Source organism: Neovison vison, chromosome 13 (genome assembly GCF_020171115.1).
Source record: "Neovison vison isolate M4711 chromosome 13, ASM_NN_V1, whole genome shotgun sequence".
In the NCBI taxonomy this organism is placed as follows: domain Eukaryota; kingdom Metazoa; phylum Chordata; class Mammalia; order Carnivora; family Mustelidae; genus Neogale; species Neogale vison.
In genome coordinates, this window is record NC_058103.1 from 47,252,136 (window position 1) to 47,273,871 (window position 21,736).

The 21,736-nt window shown below is 37.5% G+C and overlaps 2 protein-coding genes across 5 annotated transcripts in view; one reads left to right on the forward strand and one right to left on the reverse strand.

The window, feature by feature from the left end:
- Positions 1 to 5,376, forward strand: part of NID2 (nidogen 2) — a 61,951-nt gene extending 56,575 nt beyond the window's left edge. For 2 of the 4 annotated variants that reach the window (XM_044230965.1, XM_044230966.1), the window contains exons 16-21: positions 1,038 to 1,167; positions 1,611 to 1,782; positions 2,271 to 2,428; positions 3,643 to 3,766; positions 4,655 to 4,767; positions 5,063 to 5,376. In XM_044230965.1, the coding sequence (XP_044086900.1) occupies positions 1,038 to 1,167; positions 1,611 to 1,782; positions 2,271 to 2,428; positions 3,643 to 3,766; positions 4,655 to 4,767; positions 5,063 to 5,073 (708 nt within the window). In that variant the 3' untranslated portion in view covers positions 5,074 to 5,376. Of the gene's footprint in view, positions 1 to 1,037; positions 1,168 to 1,610; positions 1,783 to 2,270; positions 2,429 to 3,642; positions 3,767 to 4,654; positions 4,776 to 5,062 lie in introns of those variants that run through there. The other 2 variants (XM_044230968.1, XM_044230967.1) reach the window with 1 other exon arrangement.
- Positions 5,377 to 5,872: 496 nt separating this feature from the next.
- Positions 5,873 to 21,476, reverse strand: RTRAF (RNA transcription, translation and transport factor). The gene is made up of 8 exons (XM_044230969.1): positions 21,310 to 21,476; positions 19,648 to 19,772; positions 17,199 to 17,298; positions 12,030 to 12,116; positions 11,047 to 11,135; positions 8,585 to 8,653; positions 6,295 to 6,343; positions 5,873 to 6,200 (listed from the first exon to the last, which is right to left on the reverse strand). The coding sequence occupies exons 1-8, from the start codon at positions 21,368 to 21,370 to the stop codon at positions 6,046 to 6,048; spliced, it is 735 nt and encodes a 244-aa protein (XP_044086904.1). The 5' UTR covers positions 21,371 to 21,476; the 3' UTR covers positions 5,873 to 6,045.
- Positions 21,477 to 21,736: the final 260 nt, after the last annotated feature.

Below are 21,736 nucleotides of genomic sequence, written 5' to 3' on the forward strand. Positions count from 1 at the left end.
TTATTACATATATACTGCCTACTTTTTCACAGGAGCCAAATCCTGCTTTTTGTTCAGTGTTTTTTATATTGACTCCTCTCCCAGAAGCATGTCCAGCCAGCCCCAGGAGGTTCTGTTAGGCAAGCCAGGAACCGGCGTGACCTCAGGGACAGCCAGATGGCCCCTAGATGTTGGCTTTGCACATCTGTTCAGTTTCTCAGACCAGGAGTCGGAGCTGGAAATTGTATGAAGCAAGTACTGTGCAGTTCTGCAAAGGAGTATCACAGACTAAGCATTTGAAAAAGAAGACTGCTTTTCTTTAGCAATAAAAGGGAAAGATCTCCCTAGCCAGAGGTTTGGTGACCACCAGTCTTCAATTTCTTAACCCACCTAACTGGAGACTTTCTTTACATAAGCATACAACCCATTTGCTTCACAGTAAGGAAGCAGAGAGAGGGGTAAGGGGATTATGCTTTAGGGAGAAGATCATATTATAGGCAAAGGGGGAATAGATTTTGTCATCAAATGTTGGTGAATTTTGGAAAGACTGTTTCAAGAGTGCTGATACCACTTGGAAGGAATAACAGATTTTTTTTGCCCAGTAAAACATTAAGAACTTAATTTGCTGAGCTTAACATTTGTCCTTTACTCACTAAAGGAGCTGATTTTTTTTTTCATGAAGTCGTTTTATTACTGCTGGCAGTAACAGCGCTTATTAAGCACTTGCTGGAGACTAAGGACCGATCAGGACATTGTACAGGAATTTACAGTATTCATTTTTAAAGCAGCACTATGAAGTAGGTACTGCTATCTGCATTTTGCAAGTGCACAAATCCAGGCATAGAGAGGTTAAGTCGCACACCTAGTCAGTGGCCAAGCCTGGCTGGGCCCCCAGAAGTCAGCCTCCAAGCCCACTTGTGTAATCATGCTGCTTATTAGCTGCCCAGGAGACTATATTACGGGCTATTCCCTATAGCCATGCGTGCAGCTGCTAAGAGCAAACTCCAGGGAAATGCAGAGCTCCTAATTCTTCCAGTTTCATGTTTTGGTCCACAAAGGGCTCCATAGTTGTGGGAATTGACTATGACTGCCGCGAGAGGATGGTGTACTGGACAGATGTTGCTGGACGGACAATCAGCCGTGCTAGTCTGGAACCAGGAGCAGAGCCTGAGACGATCATCAACTCAGGTCAGCAACTTTATCCAGAAGACACTGTATTTCATTTGACTCTACTAGTGCAAAAAAAAAAACCCCAGTGCCATACAAGTTGCTTTACTGAGTGGTACCGTACCAGTCCCTCTGTAAACACATATTCATATGCAAGAAACGAGAAGGTGATTCTTACTCTGAGCCTGCTGAGAAATCGGGCTCCCAACAGAAAGGGCTCACAGTGGGAACTCAGGGTGGCCACAGCTGCTGCTGCATATGCCTGGTGCCATCGGGCCAGTGGGTGTATCAGTCTAGAGGAGAATAAGAGGTGGCAGAACAAGTTCCTCTGTTAACCTGCTGCTTGCAACTGAGCGCCTCTCAGGACTTTCTTTTTAAACTTTTCAAACCTAATAGATCTCCCTGCTTCAGGTTCCCTTTTCATACCTGCAAATGCTCCAGTCCTGCCATTGTTCTATTTCCAGGTCTGATAAGCCCGGAAGGACTTGCCATCGACCACTTCCGTAGAACAATGTACTGGACGGACAGTGGCCTGGACAAGATAGAGCGAGCCAGGCTGGATGGCTCCGAGCGCCAAGTCCTCTTCCACACGGACCTGGTGAATCCGCGAGCCATTGCTGTGGATCCAATCAGAGGGTCAGCTGGGCTTCCCTATTCTCCTGCTACCTATAGATCCTATTCTGAAGCCCTTGGATTTTAAATGCCTTGTGGAGAGGGACAGAACAAGAGTGTAAAAGCTCCAGTGCATGAATTTAACAGTATTTACATAGGATCTACTAGGTGTAGACACTGTTCTAGGCAAAGACAAGGTCTATTCTTTCATGGAGCTCATACTCTAGAAGTTAGTAAACTAATGAATAAACTAGGAAATTATTAAGACTGTGGTACAATACATAGAGAATTCAGAGAGTGAGAGGGACTAGGGGCTCATGCTGATCAGATGATCTGGCCAGGCTCCCTCACACTTAACCTGGAATGAGGTGGGTCTCCTTTAGCAATGCAGTAGGAAATCCTAGTATTGAAATCCTAGGTTTACCTTCATTAAATGGTGGAAGCAACCAAAACTCAGAGACCGACACTTATTTCTTAGACTGCATTTTCACTGTATTTAATTTATCCCATAGCAACTTGTACTGGACGGACTGGAATCGAGAAGCTCCTAAAATTGAAACATCTTCTTTAGAAGGAGAAAACAGAAGAATTCTGGTGAATAAAGACATTGGACTACCTAACGGTTTAACCTTTGACCCCTTCTCCAAACTGCTCTGCTGGGCAGACGCAGGTATTACTGATGGCAGCGAACATACCTCGCTCCCTTACCATGGGCGCCGCTCTCTACCTCAGATTTTACAGCAAAGCCAGATCCCATCACATAGAACTCTGGCTTAAATTTTTAACAGTACAGCAAAGAATCTACTCCTTTAATTGGTGTATAAACCGTTAAAGAACATTTTGTATTTGTATTTATAATCTTCCTGGGGTTTGGCGGGGAGGGCGGTGGTCTGTGACTTAGGTGGTAATTTGAGGGCTAGTACTATGTCCAGCTCATTTTTGTAATGCTTGCCCACAAATATCTGGCCTAGTTTTTTTAAAGTAAAAAGAAATTTTACTTACTGCTGAAAGTGACAGACTTAGATAACTGAACAAAGTTTTCTCTTTCTTTGCCAGTATTAGAACATTTTTATGTATCTGTTGCTTTACCAGTCAATAGGCTATCATGGTGAGGATTATTTGGAAAGTGGTATGGCAGCATGGCCTTCAGTAGTAAGTCTGGGTTGCCAATACCCAAGTTCTCTCTTTTCTTATTAGAGTGTGATTTCCTTATTAGAGCAATTTGAAAAAATGCTGTATGTCTACTTTCATACTAAAGAATATGAAAAGGTGCATTCTTAAAGAGTTTATGATCTAACAAAAAGAATTATAATGTAGATGAGTTGCATTTTTAAAAACTATTTGAAATTTAAAGCCAGGCTCCTTAAGAAACTTGTTTAAGTATTGCAAAATTTTGAAGACTACTTCCTTTACACGGAAAAACATGAGCCATGTTACCATTTTAGCCACTTTTAATTCCTTATCTAGGAAATAAGGTCTTCAAAAAATATTTAAGGATTTTCGTTAAAAGGCATTATACATTGCTTATAAAGGGCAAGTATTTATCTAGATACTATGTTCACAACAATTTATAATTTTAAATAGAACAAAGTTTATCTCTAATGTTCTACTTTGAGAGAAAAAATGCAATCCTCTCTTCGAAGAAAGGATCAAGAGTCTAAATTCTAAAAACTAGAATGCTATTAAACAAACTGAAGACTGGTAATAGAAAGGAAAATTTTCATTTCTAATTTGTATCACTGCATTGGGAATAAAATGTCTTATTTCCTATTCTACCTTTGTTTCCTTTTGGAAGGCCTCTACCTGCCACAATTATTTTCGGCAAAAAAATTTCTTTCTCATGGTATGAAAGGATCTCATTTTCCCTCTCTGATGTTTTAAAAGGAACCAAAAAACTGGAGTGTACACTTCCTGATGGGACTGGACGGCGTGTTATTCAGAACAACCTCAACTACCCCTTCAGTATTGTTAGCTACACAGATCACTTCTACCACACAGACTGGAGGAGGTGAGCCTGACACACCCTGGCCAAGCCTGAAAAGGCAACTAGTCTGGAAGACATACTACCATTAGTAGCATTTATCTAATGCCTCTAATGACTTTAGTAATTAAACTCTCCACTGAAGTTTTCATTACCTCTTAATTAGTAGATAGCATTGTTCAAGTGTTATTGCTTTTAAAATCATAATGGTATTGCTCACAGGTTGCTTAAAAATGGCAGAGATGATACTAAACTGTCTAAGAAAGCAAGTGCATTAATCTAAATCTGATCTTCAGGGAAAAAAAGACTATACTTAAGTGGGACCATGAGGTGTATTAGCTGTAGGATTTAAATTGATTTTTAGAAAATGACATCATGGACATACTAGTTGTCCACCTGGGAGAAGGAAAAGTACTGTAATTTAGACTAGTTCTCCAAGGAGGGATATTAAAAACATATCTAGATGTCTAAGCCTTTCTACCCCATCCTTTGCAGTCTTGATTTAATTGGTCTGGCAGGACGTCCATGCATCAGTATTTTAATAGCTCCTCGAGTAATTTGTTTGGCAAGAGCTGAGAAGCACTGATTTATACCAGTGGTTCTCAAAAATTTAGGGTAGCATAAGAATCATTCCAAAGGACTGTTAAAAGAGATTGCCAGGTCCCATCCCATAATTCCTGATTCAGTATGTCTAAATTGGGGCCCAAGAATTTGTATTTTTAGCAGATTTCCAGATGATGCTGGTCTGGGGACTACTTTGAGAACCACTGATACAGGAAAATCTTTGAATCTAAAGGAGTCAAAACACACTTGGTTAAATTAAAAAGATACTCTAGAATGCTGGCTAGCAGAGATTTTCTACTGAAAGTAACTTTTTTTCTATCCCACAAATTTACTCTTCCTTTCTGTTACCAGGGATGGTGTTATATCTGTGAATAGAGACAGCGGCCAGTTTACTGATGAGTATCTCCCAGAGCAGCGGTCTCATCTCTATGGGATAACTGCAGTCTACCCCTACTGCCCAGCAGGTAAATAAAATGCTCAGGCTGCTCCTTTGGACCAGCAGGGTAGAGAACGATGTATCTGGCAACTGATTACCCTCGGCTCAAATACGGCTGCTGCCACTGACACCACTGAGAGCCACTTTGAATGGGAAAGTTAATGGCCATCACATAGGGTAGTAAAGACTGTTCACCCTAAGTCCATAAGCTCAACCATACACAAAAAGGATCAGCCTATTAGGATATTTCCCCTTTAAAATACTTGCTGTGGCAACAGGATTGTAAAATAGTCACCCACTGTTCCTTTCACCTCTACTCACAGGAAGAAAGTAAACATGGCATCAGGACTTGGAGTTTACAATCAGAATCTGGACCCTAAAGAACATTTACTGCAAACAAAGGTGAAGAAAGTGGAATAAGGAATTGGACCTTCAAGTTGAACACTTTCAGTACAAAAAGACTCTGTCTTGTGAAAAGTTTATACCTCAATCTTTACTACTGTATTTTGAAAAACAAAAGTTACTACAGGTTTTAAAAATAACAATTTTAATTATTGCTTATTAAGCAATTTTTTATAAACATTTCTATCATATTTAAAAGGTCAAATGCATTCAACGAAGAGCCAATAAGAATATGTTAAAACCCTAAATCTGATTTTTGCTAAGAATTCTTCCTGGCCAAGTAATTAAGGTAGGATGATCAGTATAAAGACACAATCCCAAGGATTATAAGCCTTGATCTAGAGAAAGCTATGCAGAACTGGTGGGGAAAAAAACAACTTATTTATAGTTTCCCAGCAAAAGTTGTTTTTTTTTTTTTGTTTGTTTGTTTTACCTCTGCATCACTGCATTTCTATTTATATTAAAAGGTGCTAGAAATGTTTCAATTTGTATCTAATGATCCTGTAAGTCCCTCTATAGTTACCCTCAGAAGTCACTACATTTTTAAATACCAAAGATGTAACAATTCTCAAATTTTCTAGATTACTCCAATAAAATATTTTAAGTTTTCCTAGGATTTGAGGATCTGTATTGTCTATATAACAAAGCCGGGGGTTGGCATGCACCTCAACCACAAAAGAGGATGATTAATTATATAGACACAGAAACATAGCAGTCAAAAAAAAAAAAAATCCACTTTCCTGAACTTTATTAAAGAAAAAGCAATGATGGTAAATCTCAAGAACATAGTCAAATTTCTAGGATTCTTCCCCTGAAAATGTGACATTTGATTTCCAAACACATGCCAGAGCATACATGGTTCCCAATTGTACTAAGTAGATGAGAAGCTGAAATCCTAAAACGTTCATCTTCCAACTTTCCCCAGTCTGTGGTCTGTCTTTGGATCAGCAATAATTGCCTGAACAGCTACTATGGCTTCATTAATTTTTGTCTGTAGCTCTCTGAGCTCTTCTATATGCAGCAATCGCAGAATTTGAGCAGCTTCATTAAGAACTGCATCTATTTTATAAGAAAACTGCATTAATCAGTATTCAAGACCGTTTACTTGCCCGTTTCTCTTTAAAAACCGTTGAGTTCAAACAAAATCACTCACCTCCTGTGTCAAAACCAAGAATATGTTTGTCTAAAGCAACAGGCAAGCCCTTAAAAAAGAAAAGGACAAAATGAAACTTTATAGTTAAGAATCATGTTCTTTTCTCATCTGTAACTGAAAATCAGCTAGCTGTTTTGTTAACCCTTTTAGCTGCAGTGGCAAGTGGGGTGGAGAATGTTCTCTAAATTTGCCTTTTGAGGAGTGAAAGAATGGCCTCTGCGTGTAGTGGGAAGCTAGTTCCATCCCCCATTCCTTCCCATAAGACTAGGCATATAAAGCAGTTGTTCCTTTCACAGCTACACTCTGTCACTGCTGCTATGGAAGGGTAGATGAGCAGGGCTGCTGCTGTCCTGTTTTAGCTCCAATAAGCAGCAGAGTACAGGGCAAATGGGATAGAATTACTTTTAATATTTCTGAGCACATTAATTTGTCTTTATACAAAATCTAACATATGTATTACTTCTCTTTCAGCTAGCATGATGATTACCAGATTACCTAGAGTTCTTTGGAAATTACTCTAAAATCAAGGAAAATGAGCAGACTCTAAACCATTTAGTTAACCCATCAGTACCTCTACAGAGTTATGCCAAAGATGGCAACCATGATGCTGAACTCTGTGGAGTTCACAGTAACAACAAGAACAGGCAGTCTAAACTCTGCTGATCATACTATATAAAATCTATACTTTCAATGTCAGAAAATGCTAAGCTGTCACTATTCGATTCTTGCCTATTAATGCAAACCTACCTATACTCCAACTACTTTAAAATAATACATTATATAAGTGAAGAAATAAACAGGCATGTAAATTCAGCAAGCAAAACTAACAAGTAGAATTGCACTGAGTGGCTTTCTATGTCAGTTTTGTTTTCATTTTATTTGCCAAGAGACCAAGAACAGCTGCCCTAAAGATCTTGACCAAATGCCCCAAGAGCTAGTTATAGTTATAAACAAGAACACTCACTGTAAGAACTTCTCCTGTATATTACTATTTTGCATGGTACCTTGAGGGGACGCTAACTTAAGACCAGGAGCACTGAAAATTTTACTTTCCAAACAAAAGCAAAAAGATCTGGCTATGCCCTTATTTGCACTGCCTTCAAACCAAAGGCACTGTTTTGCTGCATCAGTGAATGCACGAATGATTTTATTATGCCGAACAATTTACTGTCTGTTCTACAGTGTGGGTGAAAGAAGCTGATCTTTAATCCAATTTCCAGTGGCCTAATCCATACATAATTAATAAGCAATAAAAGCCTTTAAAACAAACAGTGTTTTTTAGGGGGAACTACACTGCCCTGGCATTAAAAAACCTTTTCACACTGCTGGGCCTTGCTAAAGATGGGATCAGAGGACAAAAGACATTGGGGATTTAGGAGAGAAAAAAAAAGGACCAGAATCTAGAATGTCCCTTGTGTCCAAGACATTCATCGCAGTATCTATGCACAGTAAGAAGCATTATCAGACAACTGCAGATGCTGCTGCTAATCCCTGAGGACATTTCTCTACACAGTCCAGTCAGTGAGACTTCAGGGAGAATCTGAATTTCTAGTGCACTTCATCTAAAATATTGCAGAATTCAGGGAAAAATAGGGTGTATGGTTTCCTTAGCCTACAAAGTAGGACCGAAAAATGACAGGTGCAGTCACCTGTACCCAGGAACTTACACTCTAATATAGTCTCTATGTCCCTACCCCTTTACCTGGGCTGGTCAACTAGCTCATGTAGGCCTTCAAACACAGATCTTTGTCCCTACCTACCATAAGAGCGCTGGCTCTTCAATCAGACTGCCTGAGTTCGACCACTTACCAACTAGATGACCTTACGTAAATTACTTTCTCATAAGTGATGCTAAGAAATGTGAATAAAATGAGAACAGATTTCTCTGAAGAAACCAAAGAGAAAGGATAGGATTTAGGTCAAAAGAAGGAAATTAATAAAGATAACGTGTGTTCTATTTTCCAGCAACTAATCAAAATAACCCAGTAAATTCTGCGAGGTAAATACTCTAACAACTGGGCACGTGCAATGGTTTGTGCTGGTGGACTGTGGGTATACTATCAATAACTGCTTTAAAGTATGAAATAAATTTATTTTTCACTCAATAATGGCTATAATTTGCTTAAGAACCAAATTCACTCCCACTGAAATAAGCTACCCTTACTCCAACCAGTTTTAACAAAGAATGGTTATCTTAAGCAGATACATAAAAAATTTGAACTCATGGCAATACCAGAAGAAACGTTCATTAATAATTAATTTAAAATTTATTGGAAAAAATAATGCATACCTCTTTTGTTTGATTTGCTTTAGCAACTGCATCCTGTGTCAGGCGCTCCTGGACCAAAATGCGAATTGCCTAAGAAACGCAAAAGTAGTTTTTATTTTTTTATTGGCTGTTCACCTTTTCTGTTCTGAAATCTAGAGAATAAGGATACCCAATTTGATGAAGTTAGTTCATTAACAAAATGTTCATTAGCAAAATCAGCCAATAAAAACAAAACTGATGACAGAATGAAAGTTTTCATTTTAATACTTTATAATGTGGAAAGATGCTCTCAACAATTAAAAGCATTTTTTGGAATAGGTAATTTATATGCATGAAAAATTTTAACAAAGGATACGTGATTTAAACAAAAAGGGAGGGGTCTCCTTCTTACCCAGGACTCAACCATCCCTCTAGACAATCACTGGAACCAGATTACTGTGTATCCTTACAAGGATTCGATTGTATTACAAGTTTGCCCAAGCATAAATGCGCACATACACGCAAACTCCTGACACAAAGAGTAGCATATCGTATACACTGTCCTTGACTTTTGTTCATGTAATTATAGTAAAATGTTTTCACTTCCCTCATACAACACTTTTTTTCTTCATCACCGAGGTGTTTTATTATGGCAGACACAAGTGCATTCATGTATCTACACACACTCAAAAACTAAGGTTTTTTAAAATGGAATTTTAATTAGTGGATAACAATTGTAACTGAAGGGTAGAAACTTGAAAACTTACTAATATAACAAGCCAAATGCTACATTTAAAAGCCATTATACCAGTCTTTAATAGGAGTCACAAATTTATTAATCAGTCTAGTTGCAGAATAGTCAATGATGTGGCAAACCTATCAAGAGGTTTTCCATCTTGTCATGGATTGTTTGAATGCTTCATGAAGCTTACAATTTTATAAAGCTTTTGATTATTGATTTATGCCTTTCCCCTTTGGGTTTTTACAGTCTAACAAAAGCACCACAGGTATGCTAGTCTCTTTGTCTTCTCACTCAGTTTATGATTAAAGGTGACATGACCACTGCCCAACTGTGCCAAAACAACTTACATAATTCCTGAGTAAAGAACGAAACCCTGAAAGAGCTAAATTTCAATAAAACAAATTTATCTCATTTTTTGAAGTTTTAATTTATTTATTCATTTAAGTAATCTCTACACCCAAGTGGGGCTCAAACGCATGACCCTGAGATCAAGAGTCACATGCTCTACTCACTAAGCCAGCCCGGCAACCCAACTTTTTGTCTCTTGGCAACCAATAGGAGTTGAGAAAATCTGAGTTAACATGCAGATTCAGAATAGAGAATTATAATAATCTAGAAATAGTTTTTCTCTTGTTACAACTATCACTTAGTACAAACAATTCTAAAAAGTAGAATAAGTTACGGCTAATCTCTTGTGGGTAAAATGGAATTTAACTATAAAATTTACTGCAAAGTAGATTAAGGTAACTTACATGTATAAGGTATAGTCAAATGCTTGTCAATTTCTCATAAAATCAGTAATAATTTCTATAATAATTTCCAAGTCTGGAACCATAAGTGTCTTAAATATTACTCCTGTCCCTCCATACCGGCCCATACTGTCAAAGTTATGTGACATAATCTTCTGAAGTAGGAGTATATCCTTCCACTTAGAAATAAGAGACCTCTTTCACATCACTGAGTTCCCTGAAGTACAGATATGAACTGAGTGACCTATATAGGATGGGGCACTAGGAAAACAAAAACATTCAGTCCTCAAAGAGATTCTGGGGTATTTTTTTTTCTTTAAGGATTTTATTTATTTGAGAGCGAGCGAGCGAGCATGAGAGGGGAGAAGGTCAGAGGGAGAAGCAGACTCCCCATGGAGCTGGGGAGCCCGATGTGGGACTTGACCCCGAGACTCCAAGATCATGACTTGAGCTGAAAGCAGTTGCCCAACAAACTGAGCCACCCAGGCACCCTGGGGTATGTATTTTTGACCAAATCTACCATGACTCATTTTGGCATTTTCTATTATCTTAGTTAATACAGATCACAAATCTTTGAAAGGACTGACTAAATAGAAGTAGAGACATACAGGAAAAAGAAGAGACCACATGGTCAGAGTGCCTAGATTAAAATTCTGGCTCTCTCATTTTCTGTGTCATCTTGGACATTATCTATCCTCTTCAGGTCTCAATTTCTTCGTATTAAAATGAAAGGATACCAGCATCTACCTCCACTACCTCCGGGATTATTGGGAATGAAATCCTCTTTGCCAAGGACTGAGCACAGTAGCAGGCACAAAGTGAACACACTTTGGTATTAGTTGTTATTAGATAATCTAAATAGACAAAATCATGAAATCTGCTTTAAGTACCACATTCCTCCACATTCTGGCCATTTAGTCATATATCTGTATGTCAAACATAGGTAACTTTTAGAAAATGAGGTTTTTCTTCTCCATACAGTTTCTGCCAAGAATCAAGAATATGAAACCAACCTTAAGCATTACCAGGTAATCATCATGACGCTGAATCTGAAGAAGGTTAGCCAAAGCCATTACACCAGCCTTAAAATCAGGATTATTTACTATAAAAGATTAAAAATGGAAACTTACAGCTCTGCAAGCATGTAATTATAAACATATATATAAGCATATAAACTTACAAAAAACATTTTTAATTTTCCAATAACAAGAAAAAAAAAACTTCGTTTTTAAAACCGCTGCTGCTGAGAGCAGTGTAGGGGCATAGACCATTAGGTAAACTGATGAGGTCAATGGGTTCCCTATTGATCAGCCACATTGACCAAACCATAAATTACCAAGTTAACTCACGTTAGGATTGTGCTGTAACTTTTTCTGCAAGGCACATTTACATGGGACTTTTAAGTAGTATTTCTTCCCAAAGCTATTAATTTTAAACTAGATCCCTTCAGTAGACAATTTTCCCAAAAACCTTTTCTCTAAGCAGCTGTAGTTTGTCTAAGCAGCATACTAATTCATAAGGGTAAGGAGCTTATTAATCCATGAGAGTAACTTGTAAATTATAAGTCCCAATGGATCTCTCATGAAAGAATACTTAAATTATTATAATACAATCTTTATACTTTTAAAAAGAGAATACTTAAAGGTATCTGGAAATGAAGATGACAAATTTTACCTAACTTGTCTCATGTCATTAGATTAGAAAAAATATTTTACGCATCTAGGAAGGCAAATAATCACCACCATGCTTAAATACAAATCAGATCCCCAAGTCAGTATGAAGAAATCAAAGAATAGCATTCTAACATTCAGATATTCAGCTATATGAGGAGGGAGAATACATACTATAAATGCTAATAAAAAGAACAGAAAATAAAACATCAACATAAAGCATTCCTAATTTACCAAAACCAAGTCAACCCACGGTTCCTCATTCTAGGAAATAAAAAAACATGTAAGGGACCAAAAATGTTGATGATATGCATTTACATACTTACCATCCAAATTGATCAATGGCTCTGCATTTTTAGCTGCATTGTCAGCATTTTTTGTGTTATCAGGTACCAAGTCCTTGTATTTTTCAGCTGTAAACACAGGCAAAAATACAGTTTGTAGAACTGTACCTTAAGGTAAAATAAACATTGCTTATTTACGGAATTTAACTGAGCCGAACTGATTATAAGCATAAGATAACTCACCCAAAGTTATTTTTATGCTATAAAAAAATCCATTAGAAGGCAATGTGATTGTAGCTTTCTGATTAAGCTAAAATGATTACTGAAATATCTATACAAATATCTCTTCATTAACATTTCTAAAAGTAAGACATTTCAAATACCATCTACATTTGAGAAGAGAGGGTGTGCATTTACAGTCTGCTCAGAAACTTGGCAGGGGTAGAAGAACGGAAGAAAGTAGGTAGAGGTTACATGAGATTAAATACAAACTTACTAAAAAGTTTTTTCCCGAATTTTTTGAATGCCATATATGGAATCCAAAAACCTTGTCTTCTAAAAAAAAAAAATCAGCACTTCAAATACACCATCATCTAAAATAAACCTAAATTAATCATATGGAGACCTGAAACTGAGAATTCCAAAGGCAGCTTTTATTACCTTCACTTGAGAAATACCTTACAAAACTTAAAGACTTTACAAATACACGTATTTAATAATAATTCACTAAACTTAATGCCCAAGATGCCATCTTTGGTTACAGCGCTTCTGTGATTTCTGAGTGAAACAAGAGGGAAAATAAAAGCATCAAACTTTAAGTCAGACAGGGGTTAGTGTAATGGAGTTCCCACTGGCCAAAATTGGAACAGCGTGAACATCGAAACAACAAAAAAACATTGTGCCCACCGAGTAAAAGAAGAATCCATATATCTACACTAATTTGAATAAAAATATAGTGGAGAGAAGAGAAAGCGCCTCTTTACAGCAAAAAAGCCAACAAATAAGTGTATAACAAATGATGAAATTAGAAAAACACCTCTAGCAATCATCAACATAGTAATTGACTCAGGCAAGAAAAATCAAATGGAAGCTAAAGGTAAAGTTTGGGCTCAAGTCTGAAGAGCAAAAGCATACTAACATCATCTCAAAGTATCTCCCCACAAGATACATATTTATTACAGAGGGGAAAATATTAACTTTACAGTGGAAAAAACCTTATCGAAGTGATGAGAACAACATGACCAGTAACAGGGCATATCACTACCTTAAACGAACACATTAGTTCTGTGTTATTCTTAACAAAAGTACAAACCTTGAACCTACTTATGAAGAAACCTCAAACAAACCCAAACTGGGAGACATTCTACAAAATGAATGTCAGCATCACGAAGCACAAATAATGACTGAGTAAATGTTCCAGATGATAGCAGGCTAAAGAGATATAATAACTGAATGAAGAACATGGTCCAGGACTGCTTTTGTTTTTTGCTTTTATAGAGAACCTTGTTGAGACAACTGGTGAAATGTGAGTTGTAACTATATATAACAATATTGAATCAGTACTGTAATTATGTAATATGGTATCATTTATTTTCTGTATATGTGCATTTAAGCATGTAATGGGGAAAGAACGTTTTTAAGTTATCAAATGATTGAGAAAAAATTACATATGTGCATATGTGTACATAGACAATAAGGCCAATGAAGTAAAATGTTAACATTTGCAACATATGGAAATGTGAAAATTCTTTGTACTATTTTGCAACTTCTGTAAGTCTGAAATTATGTCAAAGTTAAAAGGAAAACATTTTAAGTCAGATTTTAATCACCTTAATTGACAAGCTAATGAAAGGATTTAAAAAATGTTATGGCACAGACAATAAAAATCCACAATGGTTTCATCAAATAATAAAAAATTTAAATACCTTAAATATCAGAAGAAAGCAACATATTAATGTAAAACAAAACAACAATAGCACCTCCTGTTGATAAGGGACAGTATTACTACTTTAACACTTTTCCAAAAAATTACAAACTTGTTTTCTAGTTTAGACTTTAAATATGCTTTTGATACTACTTACTTTTCAACTATAATTCAACTAAAGCTTCAAATAAAATCCAACTACAATTTTTCCACATCAAACATTTACCGTATTTCAGATACAAACTCAGTTTTGTTTCGTTTTGTTTTTTTCACTAAAAAAGACCATGCTATTATGTACTTAAATGTACTTAAGAACAACTGTCAACTGCAAGGACACACAATCATATGGCATCTATTGTTCTTGGTACCTATGTAACCTAAACTGCACTATTATAAAAACGGGACACGTGAAATAAAAGAAGGGTAAAACAAAAATAAACTGAGATGTGAAAATAATTTTGGAGGAGAATAGCTGAAAAACACTGGAAAAGCTGGAGAAAATTTTGTTGCAAATTAACTAACAGAGTTTCCACCAACTCAGACCACAACAGATTTTGCTGAAGACCGTAAAAGTCAACTAATGCTACCAAGGCTTATGATTACATTTATTTATAAAGAAGGAGAATCACAAGTGTTTTCTTTCTAAACTAAAACTGAAAGTAAAGAAAGAGCTTAAAACTTCCCTGAAGATTTCTGCCATAAGGCTTCTGAAATTTAAGTCTGAGGAACCAGCAAAAAAACAGCTGGCTGATGCTCCGTAGCAGTATACATAAGCATTCATACACTGTATTCACCATTTATTAAAGTTGATAAACACATCTACTGTATCTGAGAAACCATGTCTGATACTGTGGCAGTAAAATCATGACTAGTCCCCTGCCTCCCCACCCCTCAGCCCCAAAACGTCCATTATCCCAATTTCTGGAACCTATGATTATGTTATGTTACATGGCAAAAGGGACTCTGCAGATGTGATTAAGGACCTTGAAATGGGCGATTATACTGGATTATCCAGGTGGGCTCAATATAATCACAGCATCCTTATAAGGGGGCAAGAAGATCAGAGTCAGAGAGGATGTGACAATGCAGAGTCACAAGGGAGATTTGAAGCTGTTACGCTATAACTCTTATAACCCGGCCAAGAGTCAAGGAATGCAGGCAGCCTTAAGAATGCGAAAAAGACAAAGAAATGGATCTCCTATAAAGCCTCTAAAACGAAGCAACCCTGCAGACTAACTGACTTTAGCCAAGTAGGACAGATGTTGGACTTCTGACCTCCAAAGCAGAACTGTAAGATAATGAATTGTCTTAAGTCACTGAATTTGTGGTAATTTGTTACAGCATCAATAAGAAACTGGTAGAAGTACTACATAGGGGAAAAAGGCTGAGTATCAACTTTTTTAATTTAATGAGGCAAGCAAGACATACAAACAAAATGGCAAGTGACGAATGACAAAAAATATACAAGGCTAAGAGCTATGAAAGTTGAGAAAAAATATTACTGTTGCTAGGTGCCATTTAAGCTGGATCTTACAAGCATGAATAGGACTTAGATGTGTATAGATAGACCGACATGGCATAATGGCCAAGGAAAAGTGTAAGCAAAGAAATCTAGGGGAGATAAAAAGATTTAAACAGGAAACAGCACTCTTATAAGTCTGGCTGGGATGTCAAGTATGTGAATACTGGTTAGATGCCAGTTATCAAAGGCCCTGAATACCAGGCCAAAGGATCTGGAGCTCTTTTCATAGAAAAAGGGAAAGCAATGTTGTTTCTGAATATATAATAAGAGGTTCTCTGAAAGCAAAGTGTGGCATTCTAAAACATTTATGTTTCAAAAAGTAAGCCTGGTGGGCCATGAGAATGAAAACAAAGGATGACACTAATGGGAGATGAGTCTGAAAGATACTACAATAATCTCAGCAGAAAATGTAAGAGCCTAAACCAGGGTGGTAGCAGTGGGAATGAAGAATAAAAGGTACAATGGACATCGTTAAAGATGGATGGTGACAGAATGGGAGGAAAAAGAAGACAATGATCAAAAAGGCTTCAAAAGGGGCACTTGGGTGGTTCAGTTGGTTATGCATCGGACTCCTGGGTTTCAGCTCAAGTCATGATCTCATGGGTCCTGAGGCAGAACCCCGCCTCGGGCTCCATACTCAGCGGAGAGTCTGCCTGATGTTCTTTCCCTCTGTTCCCCCACCACCACCCTTGACTCTGTGTCCACACATGCATGCTTTCTAAAATAAACAAATCTTTAAAAAAAAAAAAAGGCTTCAAAAGCAGAAGATGAAAAGGACTGGGAAGTGACAACCAGATAAAAGAGAAAACATAAAACTCAGAAGATGCAGGTAAGATAAGATAATTGGATCTTGCATTTAGACACTGGCAGGCCTTTCAAAATGAAATAGTCTAATGAGAGGAAACACAAGTTTACTGGAAATTTTTTTAACTACAGGTACGAATATTAAAAAGTTTCCAATATTATTTTTTAAAAATATTTTATTTATTTATTTGAAAGACAGAGATCACAAGCAGGCAGAGAGAGAGGGGGAAGCAGGCTCCCCGCCAAGCAGAGAGCCCAATGCAGGGCTTGATCCCAGGACCCTGAGATCACCACCTGAGCCGAAAGCAGAGGCTTTACCCCACTGAGCCACCCAGGCACCCCGTAAAGTTTCTAATATTATTAAGTGTCTATAATAAAATAACATGAAACATATATAATAAACATATTTTGGCCTATAGTACCTATTGGCATTAGATCTATGTTTCAGTCTCTTGTGAAACTACCTGCTGCAAACAATACTCTGAAATCCTATCAATTCTAAGACTCTAACAATTTAATCTAGAAGGCTAAGGTGCAGACTGTGAAAGACAGCAAATTTACCAATTTAATGTTACTTTGTGAGAAGACAAATACCAGGAAACACCATTCCCAAATTCTAAAAGAAAAATCTAAATACCAATGAAAGATAGTTGCTTTTAATGTCTTATGATTAAAAAAACCCAAAAACAAAAACAAAAAAACAACTTTTTTGAAGAAAAGTCTTTCCTAGACAATTTAGGAGTTATAGGGGATGAGAAATGAACATAGAAGGATGGTTATGAAAGTAAACTTTTCACCAGATGCTAAAAAGTAAAATGAGGATATATAAAACTTATAATGAACCAGAGGTGAAACAATGTAAGACAGAGAAACTCAAACTGTTAAGTCCCTACTTTGAAACACTCCTTTTGTTCCCTTTCCTCTTCCTCTCTTTAAAATACACATTCCCCACAAAACATACCATTATCTCCATATTCAAGTCTAACAGCTAAACCAAGAAGCCAGTCAATTGCTTCTTGTCGATCTTGAATCTTGAAAGGACAGTTAACATCTTTGAGATACTGTGAAGAAAAAAAATATCTAGTTTCATTATTACTATAATGTCACAGAATGAAAAAAATGGTAGAGTTGAAAGAGATCTTAGTTTGGATCTCTAAGAATATAAACAACATTTACATTACTAAATTGTTGATGTAATTATATAATCCAAAGGAAGGAAACATTTAAGTGTACCACATAAGGAAAAAAAGTACTTCCATCATGCTTTTTCAAATTTTTACTTTTGGAGATTCCAGGTAGGGCGCCACTGATCTAAAACAACTTCCTTATTTTACGATGAGGAAAAAAGGCCTAGATATTAACACTTGCCAACAGTTACACAACTTGATTGAGAACTTGAACATAAACTTTCTGATTCCAGGTCTGAAAACACATGGAATGATTTAAAAACAAACAAAAAGCTTTCAAAAGAAGAATATACAAATAAACCAATTATTTTCTAAACCAAGCTTTCATATTATGGAAACGCCACTGAATACAGTAAGCCACATGACACATGTAGAATGTAACCAACCATTTTAGATGATTGCCAGAAGCTGTGTAGCCAAGAGACCACTGTCCTTCAAATGGTCTCTTAGGAGCTAAAAATCTCGTTTCAGGAACAACACTATTAGTCAAAACTTCTACAGCTCCTCTTGGATATCCTTTTGGGCCTAATTAATAGATTAGTACTTTTTAGCTGTAACTCATTTTCTAACCAAAAATTTCATACCCCTGCTAATAATGAAAACACCTCATTCATAAGATATGGTCATGATGCAGAAAACAAATCCACCTTCAAAGTATAAAAAATTACCAGTATTAAAGATATCCAAAATGTCTCATGATCTGAAAGTAATTCCAAAAGTTATGAATATGCTTTAAACAATTGACATCATTCCAAAGAGACCAACTTGAAAGACAGTATCTGTTTGGATTGTAAGTTCCAATATATTTAAGTTATCCTACTTTACTATCATTTCTAGGTGTTTTTCATTAGAAAAATTTTTATTCTTCAAATACCCTTCTGTGAAACTATGTGTTGTCTCACACATATGAATGGGTCATGAAATGTGATTTAAACAAATATAAAATCCTAACAACATATTTTCAGGTCTTAAAAATACCAAAATTTCAAAACAAAACAAAACACCTTTTTAAGAGCAAAAGAAAATAATCCAGTAGTAGTGATAATGGTAGTAGAGGCAGGGGAAATAATAAAGCATATAGCACTTCTATGGGCTGAGCACAGCTATATATCACCCATTAGCAATACACACCACTGCTCTGACATAGGAACCACTGTTATCCCGTTTATTGACAACTCTGAGAGACAGAAAGCTTAACGAAACTTGTCTATGGTCATAGAACTAGTGTGTAACTTACACACTTCCCTAATTCATAAACTCTTGATTCTAAAGAGAAAGTATAAAAAATTACCAATATTAAAGATACCCAAAATGTCTCATGATCTGAAAGTAATTCCAAAAGTTACGAATCCCTTTGCTGTGGCAAATAAAAATTAAGTCAATTTTCATATTTTTAAGGGAAAATACCTTACTCTTCAAAGTAACATAGCTGATTAAAATGTTTCATATAATGATACTAGAAAACGTGATTTTTATTCTAATTTGAAAACAATTCCCCTTTCTGTAAAAATGTTACTACAATTAAACTAAGTCAATGGGAAAATTATTCCAGCTACAAAAATAAGCTATATCCACAGAACTTTTCAGGATTATTTGTAATTTTTTTTTTTAAAGATTTTATTTATCTGATAGCTCACAAGTAGGCAGAGAGGCAGGCAGAGAGAGGAGGAAGCAGGCTCCCTGCCAAGCAGACAGCCCAATGGGGGGGCTCCATCCCAGGACCCTGGGATTATGACCTGAGCAAAAGGCAGAGGCTTTAACCTACTGAGCCACCCAGGTGCCCCTTCAGGATTATTTATATTGTACACAACAATGGACATCTTTGTATGTTAAACAGAACCACAAACAAGAAATAATTTTCGTTTTCAAGCACATTTAAGTCTTACTTTAATAAAATAAGTGTGTTATCGCTATCTTTTGGTCTAGGAAAAAGTCTGATTTTGGTCACCTTTACCATTTGTAGAATACATGTGACCATTTATTTAAGAAACCTCATAGCGTTTACAGACAAAATTTTCTAACACTGAAAACTTGCAAAAGGTAGTATTTGTTTTAAAGACAAACATAATAAAGTTAAATCCCTGAAATCCCAGCTTTTCTAACACTGATCTTTTTTATTTTTACTTATTTTAAAAGAACAAAGTAATTTTAAGCTTAACTGTCTTCATAACATTTTTAGAATAGCTCTCTGTACTAATTTTGTTTAACTTTCTAATTCATTACCTTTTCAAAGAACTTGGGCCAGTCACTGCTGTGGATGTTTCTTAAATTACCTCTGTCTTCAATCTTGTAGTGTCTGATTTTCTGGTCTTCAAGCCAAACAATAAAGTTTCTAAATTCGGTTTCATCTGCAACAAAAACATTTCGTAAATCACTAGAAACACTAGATAAGAACACTTTCTTCTAACAAATAAATGGCTTCGTGGTTTTGTTTTGTTTTGTTTTGAACTCAAAGAGTAAATTATCTGAGCTGCCTGAAATAGAGGAGTTGAAAGTGCAGGTTTTGGATGAACGGAATAACAAATATTCTGTTCAAATTCTGGCCTGCATTCATATTCCAGCTACAAACGCTCAGTGGTTGTGTGAACTTGGGCTAATCACCTTAAATTACTGTGCCTCAGTTTGAGTTACAAAATGAGCATAACAGGACTTTCCTCTTGGGGTTGTTATGAAGATAAAATAAAGATAATAAAAGCGTCTGGCACACAGTTTTGCTATTTAAGTGTTGGTTATTATTCCAGTTCTTTTGGGAGGGGAAAATGAGGGCGGACTGGGCAAAGTTAAATTTATAGCAAAATAACAGTAAAATACAAGAAACTAAATGACAACACAGAAGAACAGAAAATATCATTGTCATTTACTGTCATAAATGCAAACGGAAGAAAAGTTCATTCATTTAATTCTCCCACACCTTTCTGAGGAAAGTAATATCCCCAATTTACATATGAGAAAACTGAGGTCCAAAGAATCAAATCTAGATCAAAGTTCTACTGCTACTGACCCTTTTTCATTACATAAAGTAGAAAAACAAGGTTCTATACATTGATATGCTTCTACAGGAGATCAACAAAACACCCTTATACTGCTCAGAAACCATTTTCAATTTCAAATTCAAGCTGCCATTAGAAAGTCTTGAGGATGATACAATGGTCTTAGTACTCTGGGTTGTACGGAATCACTTTCAAACTTGTTAGTCTACCCAAGGCCAAAAACTCTTGAAGACGCGAGAGTAGTGATTGAATAACATGTACTGAATAACATGGGTACCAGTGTTAATGCATTTTAAAAGTTTAACGCTGAGAAACCCCAAATACCTTTCCATTTACAATTCAACCGCCCTGATCTCCTGCTATTAACTTTTTCTGCACGACTCGACAAGTCTGTTACTGTGCGTGCTTACCCCAACAATGTCGGTCCTGGACTTAACTGTGCAGGATCTCAAACTGCTGGGTGGGGTCCCACTGAGCCCACCCCGCCATCACCCCCTAGTTCCTGGAGGGCAGTGAACTAGTCTCTTAAGTTACTCAGCACCTTCCCCAGATTTCAGCAATGTGCTGAAAGTATCGCCCAATTACCAGGGGAACCATGGAGCTGAAGGGCTAATTGAGAAAGCGAATACTCTCTCGTGTGCTAAAGGTGTGGGTGTGGGTTGCCGGTTGGGAGTTTAGCAAGTGCACAAAGTGTTTGTGTGCAGGCAGGAGTGGGTGAGGGGGCTCCGAAGCCAAGGGGCGGCGGAAAACGGGCGCTGGGCAGCTGGGCCAGAGGACCCCCCCGCCAGGGGGGAAACAAGGCCGCAGAGAGTCCGGGTGGAGAGCCCGGGTGCGGACGCTGAAAAGGCGGCCGCCGGCGGGGTCACAGACGCGCGGCCGGCCTGGGCCGTCTCACCTTTGCAGTTGAAACCAGCCGGGTTGTGGTAGTCAAGGGCCGTCAGCTTGCGTCGGAACATGGTCCCCGCGTCTCGCTCTGGTCTCCCGGGCTTCGGCCGGGAGAGGACAGGCGAGGAGGAGCGCGCGGCGCAGGCACCGGCGACGCGGCGAAAGGGCGGGCAGGCCCCTGGACGCTCCGAAATGACGGCGGCCCTCGCCAATCGGTGCTTAGGAACGGCGGAGCCGGCGAATGCCCACCAATCGCGGCTCTGGCAGAGGAGGCGGGACCACGTCAGGGCACGTCGACGCTCAAATAAACTTTATTGTCAGCTTCCTGGTTGTACAATAGGCAGAAAGCGGCTGAAAAGCCAGTTATCCCGTTTTCCGAGCCAGTTTCCTCTTGCTTTTCTTGTCTTCCTGATAGAGCAGGCAGAGAATAGTCAATG